This window comes from Ictalurus furcatus, chromosome 29 (genome assembly GCF_023375685.1).
Source record: "Ictalurus furcatus strain D&B chromosome 29, Billie_1.0, whole genome shotgun sequence".
NCBI classification, from domain to species: Eukaryota; Metazoa; Chordata; class Actinopteri; order Siluriformes; family Ictaluridae; genus Ictalurus; species Ictalurus furcatus.
In genome coordinates, this window is record NC_071283.1 from 775,155 (window position 1) to 785,154 (window position 10,000).

At 41.6% G+C, this 10,000-nt stretch overlaps 3 protein-coding genes across 6 annotated transcripts in view; all 3 read right to left on the reverse strand.

The window, feature by feature from the left end:
- The window catches only part of LOC128604078 (stimulated by retinoic acid gene 6 protein-like), a 14,799-nt gene extending 9,987 nt beyond the window's left edge, over nucleotides 1-4,812 (reverse strand). Inside the window, exons 1-5 of one of the 4 annotated variants that reach the window (XM_053618862.1) lie at nucleotides 4,174-4,812; nucleotides 2,218-2,267; nucleotides 1,916-1,985; nucleotides 1,100-1,206; nucleotides 850-986 (exon numbers count right to left, since the gene is read on the reverse strand). In XM_053618862.1, the coding sequence (XP_053474837.1) occupies nucleotides 850-986; nucleotides 1,100-1,206; nucleotides 1,916-1,985; nucleotides 2,218-2,267; nucleotides 4,174-4,182 (373 nt within the window). In that variant the 5' untranslated portion in view covers nucleotides 4,183-4,812. The other 3 variants (XM_053618861.1, XM_053618860.1, XM_053618863.1) reach the window with 3 other exon arrangements.
- A 1,428-nt stretch (nucleotides 4,813-6,240) lies between these two features.
- Nucleotides 6,241-8,112, reverse strand: LOC128604524 (stimulated by retinoic acid gene 6 protein-like). The gene is made up of 5 exons (XM_053619703.1): nucleotides 7,547-8,112; nucleotides 7,249-7,412; nucleotides 6,923-7,051; nucleotides 6,611-6,824; nucleotides 6,241-6,465 (listed from the first exon to the last, which is right to left on the reverse strand). The coding sequence occupies exons 1-5, from the start codon at nucleotides 7,657-7,659 to the stop codon at nucleotides 6,408-6,410; spliced, it is 678 nt and encodes a 225-aa protein (XP_053475678.1). The 5' UTR covers nucleotides 7,660-8,112; the 3' UTR covers nucleotides 6,241-6,407.
- Nucleotides 8,113-9,814: 1,702 nt separating this feature from the next.
- The window catches only part of LOC128604523 (stimulated by retinoic acid gene 6 protein-like), a 2,804-nt gene continuing 2,618 nt past the window's right edge, over nucleotides 9,815-10,000 (reverse strand). The window contains exon 7 of the mRNA XM_053619702.1: nucleotides 9,815-10,000. This exon is cut by the window's right edge and continues 36 nt beyond it. Coding sequence (XP_053475677.1) covers nucleotides 9,924-10,000 — 77 coding nt within the window. The 3' untranslated portion in view covers nucleotides 9,815-9,923.

Here is a 10,000-nt window from a genome sequence, read left to right on the forward strand (position 1 = left end):
GTGTGTGTGTTATAGTGTAGTGTGTGTATAGTGTAGTGTGTTATAGTGTAGTGTGTTATAGTGTAGTGTGTGTGTTATAGTGTAGTGTGTGTATAGTGTAGTGTGTTATAGTGTAGTGTGTTATAGTGTAGTGTGTTATAGTGTAGTGTGTGTGTTATAGTGTAGTGTGTGTATAGTGTGGTGTGTGTGTTATAGTGTAGTGTGTGTATAGTGTAGTGTGTGTATAGTGTAGTGTGTTATAGTGTAGTGTGTGTGTTATAGTGTAGTGTGTATAGTGTAGTGTGTGTTATAGTGTAGTGTGTGTTATAGTGTAGTGTGTGTGTATAGTGTAGTGTGTATAGTGTAGTGTGTGTGTATAGTGTAGTGTGTTATAGTGTAGTGTGTTATAGTGTAGTGTGTGTGTTATAGTGTAGTGTGTGTATAGTGTAGTGTGTTATAGTGTAGTGTGTTATAGTGTAGTGTGTTATAGTGTAGTGTGTGTGTTATAGTGTAGTGTGTGTATAGTGTGGTGTGTGTGTTATAGTGTAGTGTGTGTATAGTGTAGTGTGTGTATAGTGTAGTGTGTTATAGTGTAGTGTGTGTGTTATAGTGTAGTGTGTATAGTGTAGTGTGTGTTATAGTGTAGTGTGTGTTATAGTGTAGTGTGTGTGTATAGTGTAGTGTGTATAGTGTAGTGTGTGTGTATAGTGTAGTGTGTGTATAGTGTAGTGTGTGTGTTATAGTGTAGTGTGTATAGTGTAGTGTGTGTATAGTGTAGTGTGTTATAGTGTAGTGTGTGTGTTATAGTGTAGTGTGTATAGTGTAGTGTGTGTATAGTGTAGTGTGTGTTAAGTGTAGTGTGTGTTATACCTTTTAGAGAAGGCGGCAGTGTGAAAGGAAGCGGGTTGCTGTCGTTGATGATCAGGTTGACCATGTGCTGAGCGACGGCACCGAAAGCAAAAGCGTAAGACCATCGGTTCTCCAGAGTGCTCAAAAAGTCCACGGGTCTAACAACCACAACACACAGAATTAATGAAAATGTAATGTTATGTATGGTAGGTGGAGTCAGAGGGGGCGGGGTTTTGGGATTGATACACCTGAGACTTGTTTTTAAACTCACACCACGACAGCAAATCGTCCGCTCAGACACGGAGGCATAAATCTCCTCTCCAAGGCAAAAACCCTCTTTCTGCGCTCTACAAGTGACAGCAGCAGTATTATTAACACCTGCAAACACACACACACACATACAGACACACACACACACACACATAAACACATACACACACACACACATACACACACATACACACATACACACACACACATAAACACATACACACACACACACACACACACACATAAACACACACACACACACACACACACATAAACACACACACACACACACACACACACACACATTTAAATTAATATTATATAATTTAATCACAACACACTAAAATATTTCAGCATAGTTATTATCTCCTTTCATTTTTGCTTTATGGGAATCTTTACATGTTGTTAATGTATACTTCTGTTCTTTTTTCAGTGTGTGTGTGTGTGTGTGTGTGTGTGTGTGTGTGTGTGTGTGCACGGGCTAATCTAGCCAAAATAAAGTCTCATGTATGCACATGTTTTATTTGTTTCTATTCATCTAGACTAAAGGAAATTGTGTGTGTTGGCCGGGGGGGACGACGACATTCCTTTACACACGTGTATTATTTTAACTTCTGATGACCTTGGACCTGTAGTCCAAGGTCATCAGACTATATCTATCAAAACAATATTTAATGGAAGCCACAAACCATTAATATATGTTATATTGGTATACGTCCATTCGCTCGGAGCTGCACGGGCTACTAGAGTTTTTTTAAAGAATGATCTTAAAGTGTGAGAATAACACACAACCACACAGGAAGGAAGAGGACCTCACCGCGGGCAGCAGACTGACATGCAGGAAATACTGATCGAAATTCTCACAATGCTGCTCTGAATCTGTCCCACTGCAGTGTGAGAGAGAGTTTATACATCATATCAATGCATACAACATTAATTAGAATAAAATAAATAAAGTAACAGAAAAATATTCAAACAAAGACAAACTTATGTTATGAATTATACTTATTATAAAAGATATATTAATTTATAGTTACAGTTATACTATTTATAGTATCTTTAGAATTTTTATCGATGCAGTAGTGTTTATAATCTACATTCCAGACAGAGGAACAGAACCTGATGGGGATATCGGTGGAGTTTGGGTCCATGGGCTCAACATTTCTGTCCTGGTGAGAGGGGGAAGAAAAGAGAGAGAGAGAGAGAGAGAGAGAGAGAGAGAGAGAGAGAGAGAGAGATGAAGTCTACAACAGCAGAGTTACAGTAAAATTCACCTCAAGATGCATTTCATTATTTGGCGTGGTGCCGGTACGAGTGGATCTGATAAAGCAGCGTTTGCGGGGTTTTAAACTCCACATTAAACACTTCCTGCATTTTAGTTGAGGATATACACCAATCAGCCATAACATTAAAACCACTGACAGGAGACAAGTGATTAACACTGATCACCTGATTACCTTGTTACCTGTGGCGGGGGGGGGGGAGGGGACAGTCAATCCTCGAAGTTGACGTGTTGGAAGCAGGAAAAATGGGCAAGCGTACGGATCTGAGTGACTCTAAAATTGTGATGTCTAGACGACTGGGTCAGAGCATCTCCAAAGCAGCAGGTGTTGTGAGGTGCTCCTGGTATGAAGTGGTTAGAATCTACCAAAAGTGGTCCAAGGAAGGAGAACCGGAGATCAGGAGACAGGGTCATGGGCTCCCAAGGCTCACTGATACGCATGAGGAGAGAATGCTAGTCCGTCTGGTCCGATCCCACAGAAGATCTACTGCAGCACAAACTGTTGAAGAAGTTCATGCTGGATCTGACAGAAAGGAGTCAGAACACACAGAGCATCACAGCTTGCTGCGTATGGAGCTGCGTATGGAGCTGTGTAGCTGCAGAGCGGTCAGAGTGCTCATGCTGACCCCCTGTACACCTCCAAAATACCTACAATGGGCACGTTAACATCAGAACTGGACCTATGGAAGAAGGTGGCCTGGTCTGATGAATCATGTTTTCTTTTACATCACGTGGAGGCCGGGGTGTGTGCGTCTCTTACCTGGGGAAGAGCTGGCACCAGGATGCACTATGGGAAGAAGGCGAGTTGGTGGAGGCAGCGTGATGTTCTGGGTAATGTTCTGCTGAGAAACCTCGGGTCCTGGCATTCATGTGGCTGTTACGTTGACACGTACCACCTACCTAAACACTGCTGCAGACCGAGTACACCCCTTCCTGGTAACGGTGTTCACTAATATCAGTGGTCTCTTTCAGCAGGATAACGCTCCCTGAGACACTGCACAAAGTGTTCAGGAACGGTTTGAGGAACACAACAAAGAGTTCAGGGCGTTGACTCGGCCTCCAAATTCCCTCTGTGGGACGTTCTGGAAAAACAAGTCCGATCCACGGAGACCCCATCTCACAATGTACAGACCGCAGAGGATCTGCTGTAAACGTCTTGGTGCCAGATCCCAGAGCACACCTTCAGAAGTCTCGTGGAGTCCATGCGTGGACGGATCAGAGCTGTTTCGGAGGCACAACATTACCAGGTGGTTTAAATGTTATGGCTGATCGGTGTAGGTCTGAGTGAAATGGAGACCCCAGGACTCAGTCCCTGATTTACACCATTTTCAGAAACGTTTGGAACAATGAAATAAAAATAATGAACAAATCCCGCTCTCAGTCTTGACTTCATCTCACAGTAACTACTCTTAACCCGTGTAACAAACCTCTCACGTGCAAAACATGTGGAAAAAACTGCGTCCAGGTGCGGAGAGAAAAGGAAAGAGTGGAAAACTCTCGGGTTCAGTGAGTGTTGAGCGCAAACGTCTCATACGGAACATTTTGTCCATGGTGATACCGCCATCGTTTAAAGAATGCTTGGTTTCCAGATGTGCACAACCGCTGCTCCTGAAGTGACTTCCAGATTCATTCATGTATCTGAATCTAATCTTAACATCCAGATCTCCTGAAGATCTCTCTCTCTCTCTCTCTCTCTCTCACACACACACACACACACACACACACACACACACACACCGAGAACTTCTGAACAGATTTAACTTCATCCTAGAAACACTGTGTTTCAGACTTACTTCATCCATTTGGTCCTGAAGGAAGAACAATCCTTTTTTGCTTTAGAAATAAAATTTTGCCGTATCCCTCACGTGTTCGGTGTAAAAACAACAAATAAACAGCCTCTCTCCAGCGTCTCTGATGCGGGGAAAGCAGCCGTTCTTCCCGAAATCCCAAGTAGTGCAGATTCCTGGTGCGCAGCTTTTACACACTTAGCGGTAATGACACTGAAAGCGGACCACAGCACGTTCACGCTCCACACTAATGGCCATGTAGGCACAAATGACCATCTTTTGTCCTTCTGTGGCCTCTAAATCAGTTATCGTGTGTGTATATACAAGTATTTACTTTCCATCAAACAACATGCAGACATATTCGCTGGTTAAATAGATAAAGGAGGGAAGCGCAACACTTTTTGACCGTGTCGAGTGGAAGCAAGGTTGTGGATTGGAACTGCGAGCTTTTATTGATCAATAAAGTGGATAAAAGCAGCACGAGACCGGAAGCGTGTCTTGTTCGGATCTCACGCGTCGGAAACAACGCTACAACACCTCTAAGTGACAAGATGTTTATTTGTCACTACATTTAGTCAAAACTGTGCTTCCCTCCTTTACACACCTGCCTACTCTTACTGTCTCACTACCTTTACACTAATTATATCCACACGCCACCCAGTGTTAAACAATGGAATTACAACAGACATTCAGTACAATTTCATGGCTCTTACAGGCATTTTAAACAAACAAACAAACAAACAAATAAATAAATCAACAAACAGCTCACAGTATTTATAAGTAAACAGACTAAAGGTTTTTTATAAACTTTTTAAAATACATATATATATATATATTCTTCTGCTCCTTAGTAATAGTAGTATATATATATATATATATATATATATATATATATATATATATATATATTGTTAAAATACATTTTTTAAAGTATAGATGGTTCATTTTACATTCATATTTGTTTCGGCTTCCTGTTTAATGCGTTAGAAAATGTAATTTACTGTTGAGTTAATGGGGTTAATGTTAGTGTAGAATGGACTGACGGATAATAAGATTTTCTAGCATTGCTGTGGTCACACTGCTGAGAAATTAAAACGCCCTCTTCAGCTCCTCTGAGTGGGTCTTCAGCATGTTTTCCAGATGGTGTAAACCCCAGTCCCCCTCTGAAACACGTGATTTTCACAGCAGCCAATAGCCTTCGAGATATCTCTTGCCAACCCCCCAACCCCCACCAACCCCTTTCAGACTTGATAGTAGTTTAGTGAATTAACTGTATATGGAGAACAGTGAAGAGATTAATGAGTCACACACACACACACACACACACACACACACACACAGTATATAGTGTTTAATGCATTATTAATGTAAAATTACACACCAGATTAATGACACGTGAGATTTAGGAGTGAAATGTAGATGCACAAAAGGGTTTTTCAGCCTGATGCCATAGGAGATCTTTTTACTTTTCAGAGAACCATCTATTTACTGGTGCTTTAAAGACCCCACAAATGGTTCTTCACAGCAGTGCCACAAGGAACCATGTTATATCATACTGTAAGTTCTCTCTAAAAAAAAAAAAAACTTTAGTTTGTGCATTAAGGAAACAAAGTAAGGTGCTTAAGAGCGATGACTGCCAAGAGAACCTTTTCCAGTCCCACGAAGAACCTTATAGGGTTCACTTTAAACTGTTAAAGGATGATACCTTGAAGAACCAACACAGTGCTCTGGAGAACCCATAATGAACCACAAAGATTGTCTTTAATCTCCAGAGATAGCTCCATACAGCTCAACTCAAGGACCCTACACAGGGAACATGGTTCTTGACAAGGAGAAGGTTCTTTGCAGAACCTTTGGTGCTATAAAGAACCATTGAAGAACCTTTATGTTTAAGAGTGTAGAATTTATTCAGTTCATATACACTGAATTTATTAATAAATGACTGAACAGTAGATCAGTGGAAATATCTGCTCTACATGTAATACTTATCTGAGTTTAATAAAAGGCATGCTGTAGTCACGTAACCAGGTAATTACTGTAAATTACTATATATACACTTTATATATGATTTAAAGGCATGCTGGAGTTACATATTTAATAAAACCTAATATCATTTAAAACATATTTATTTAGTTACTGCATCCATTACATGTCCAAACCATGACTTCTTGTCCAGAGTGTTAATTGGGTGTGGCTAAAGGTCAGACTTTCTGCTCCGAATTCCAGTCGACCAAAAGGATTTACGGAGGACACGTTTTTCTGAGACCCTCCCACCAAATCTCAGAGGCAAGTGAAGAACTTCAGGAGAAAAAAATCCAGATAAATAAAGGCAAAAAAGAGAGAGAATAGGAAAGTAAAGTGAGAATCATTGATTTGTATTTGTAGCTTTTGATCATAATGATAACTCGGTACTAATAAATCAAATAAAAACAGATCTATTTACCCGTGTAAGGCAGAAATCAGTGTTTGGGCAGATTTGACGGATCCCGGAGTGTTTTTTTTCCCTCTGAGTGCGGTCATGGCCCAGATGAAGGCGAGCTGTAACTCCTTCCTGTTTGCATGCCAGTGTCTCTTCCTCAGCAGGATGAATTCAGGGTTCCTCAGCAAGGTGTACACAAGAACCCAGCGAATGTGAGCTCGCTTCTTTGCCGGAGACTCTGGAGAACAGAAGAGAAGTCAGAATGTGTGTAAATGTGTGTGTGTGTGTGGTATTATAATGATTATTCTAATGATTATTATTATAATTATCCGTTACCTGGCTTTACGTCCTCGTCCACGCGAACACTCTGCAGTGTGTGTTTGATCAGTAGGTGACAGAAGCACACCAGAACTGGATTACTGTGATGATGATCCGTTATTATCATTCCCACCCACGTACAGTGGCCTGCCATGAAATTAACAACATATATCATGCAGGAATCAGGGTGTAAGTGTAAGTGTGTGTGTGTTCATCGTGGTGAATAATAACAGCTTCTCTAATATCATGATCCGCATCCCAATCAGGATCAGGGCTCAGGGTTAAAAACAGATAGAAAACAAATTTTACCTGATGCAGGTTTAATAATAAAACCACGTTCATACTTGCGTCCAACTTCCTGAAGCCCTGAGGCATTATGGTCCGCTCGATACGTGGCAGCAACATCAAGGCAACGACGGCGCTCTTGATCAGTCGTAACACACAGCTCCCTATGCCCAAGATCACATTAAAGAAGTAGAGATAGTAGTTAAAGTTGTGGAAGGCCTTCCTGTGGAGGAGAGAGAGAGAGAGAGAGAGAGAGAGAGAGATTATTAGCCAGATAGACAAACTGGGTCTTGCTCTATCCATAATAATAATAATAAATAAATAAATAAATAAATAAATAAATAACATTAAAGCTACCTGTTGTTGAGTGCGAGTGGTTTCTCTTCATCCCGAGGTGAGGTTTTGTCTTGCAGGAAAAACATTTTGATCACAATCCTCTGAAGCCTCATCAGAATGAACACGATGAACATATTTGTCCTGTATTTTATAACACAGAAAAGTCGTGTATTAATTCGCTTTCAGGAATTCTGGGTATACTGTATGTGAGTTTCATGTCTTTGTAAGATGATGTCTCATTAAGGTTAAAGTGATCTAGCTTCATTCAGTCCTGCTAAGAGCAGTTCTGCTGTTGTGTGTGTGTGTTGGCGATGCAGGGCGGTGTGCCAGAGGAACGTGAGGAACAACCGAAGACACTTTTCTACCTCCTAGCTATGGTTAATATATTTATCATCACCAGCACCTCCAGTGTACCACTCACTATACTGATATATCATCACACCACTAGACACGCTAACCTCACTGGACTGATGGACTGATGGACAGATGGAGTGATGGACAGATGGAGTGATTGACAGATGGAGTGATGGACAGATGGAAAGTTGGAATGATGGACAGATGGAGTGATGGACAGATGGAGTGATTGACAGATGGAGTGATGGAATGATGGAATGATGGAGTGATGGAATGAGGGACAGATGGAGTGATGGACAGATGGAATGAGGGAGTGATGGACTGAGGGACAGATGGAGTGATGGACAGATGGAATGATGGAGTGATGGACAGATGGAATGATGGAGTGATGGAATGATGGAGTGAATGAGTGATGGAGTGATGGAGTGATGGCATGATGGAATGATGGACTGATGGAACAATGGAGTGATGGCCTGATGGAATAATGGACTGATGGACTGATGGAATAATGGACTGATGGACTGATGGAATGATGGAATGATGCACTGATGGAGTGATGGAATGATGGAGTGATGGAATGATGGAATGATGGAGTGATGGACTGATGGAATGATGGACTGATGGACTGATGGACAGATGGAATGATGGACAGATGGAATGATGGACAGATTGAGTGACGGACTAATAAACTGACAGACAGATGGATTGTGACTTACAGAAAGCTGATCAGGTCAAGCAGCCAGGAGAGAAACCCGTATTCCCGGATCGGTGATATAACCAGATACACAAACACCAGGCCCGTGGCGAACATCCCCATATGAACAATCAGATAACCTGAAAAACATCAGCAGTCACCTCAAACATTCACTACATGTACAAAGCCACTAAACTACATCGAAAATATGTCTTCAGAACATGTTAGGATTAAATGTGATCAGCTGCACTCACCCCACATGGTGAAAGCGATCTGATAGCCCGGATACTTCAAAAGCCCTACCTGGAGACGCGAGAGTCAGATGAACACCATCTATAGTCACCATATTTCTAAAATGTATATATTTATACACATCATAACAGATATCCAAATGAATAAGTGGACAGCTGGACAGAGTTGCCACAGGTTACTGACTGTGAAGCTTCACATCTTCTCCGTGCATGTGCATGGGTTTCCTCCACAGCCTGTCACCTCTCAAAAACATGTAGTAGGTGGATTGGACACGTTAAATTGCGCTCTGAATGCCGTTCAAGGTGGCCAAGGTGTATTCCAGTTTGACGCCCAGTGTTCCCCGAATAGTCTCTGGATCCACCACCACCCTGACCAGAATAAAGTGCTTACTGAAGATGACTGAACTCCACTGAACTGACATCGTTGTCCCACCAACTTTATGTGCAGCAGATCTAAACTCATCAACTCATGGGCTCCCTCATGGCTCCAGCCAGTGAGATAAAGACCAGTACTGGCTGAGATCTTAGTCTTAAGGGAGTCGAGTCCGAGTGAGTCAAGATCAAGAGTGAAATCCATTAAATCCTTTTTGAGTCCAAACCTTTACTTCAACTTGTTTTCTTCATTTGTGCATTGCACCAGTGATGACCTTTCCTGATCACTACCATGACCTGGTGCTTGTAGTGTTCCTGCACCACACACACACACACACACACACACACACACACACACACACACACACTCACCACACAAACAGCAGGTCTCATCTGGTACGACTTTGGCAGAAATGTTTTGTCTCCAGCCCACAATGATTTAATGTGCTTCCTGTTAATGAAATGAAATGAAATGAAGACCTAAGGAATGCACTAAACTTCAGGTAATATAGACATATTCGACTTTGATCTAATGCCATCATGGTGACTGATTTATCCTGAGTCATAATTCTGGGATTTTGAGGATTGTTTTGAACTGTACATGCAACCAGGTGACGCACTTCCATCGTCATAAAGCCTTAAAAGTGCGTGGGTTTTAGGGGTTCATTTTAGGGTTTCATCCCTGTTTCACGAATGAAAACAAATAAACTACACCTCTCCTACGAATTTATCCGAAATCCATCCAAATGTGCACTGCTTCATACCTGTAATACACCATCACATGACTAATGTGAATCACAGACA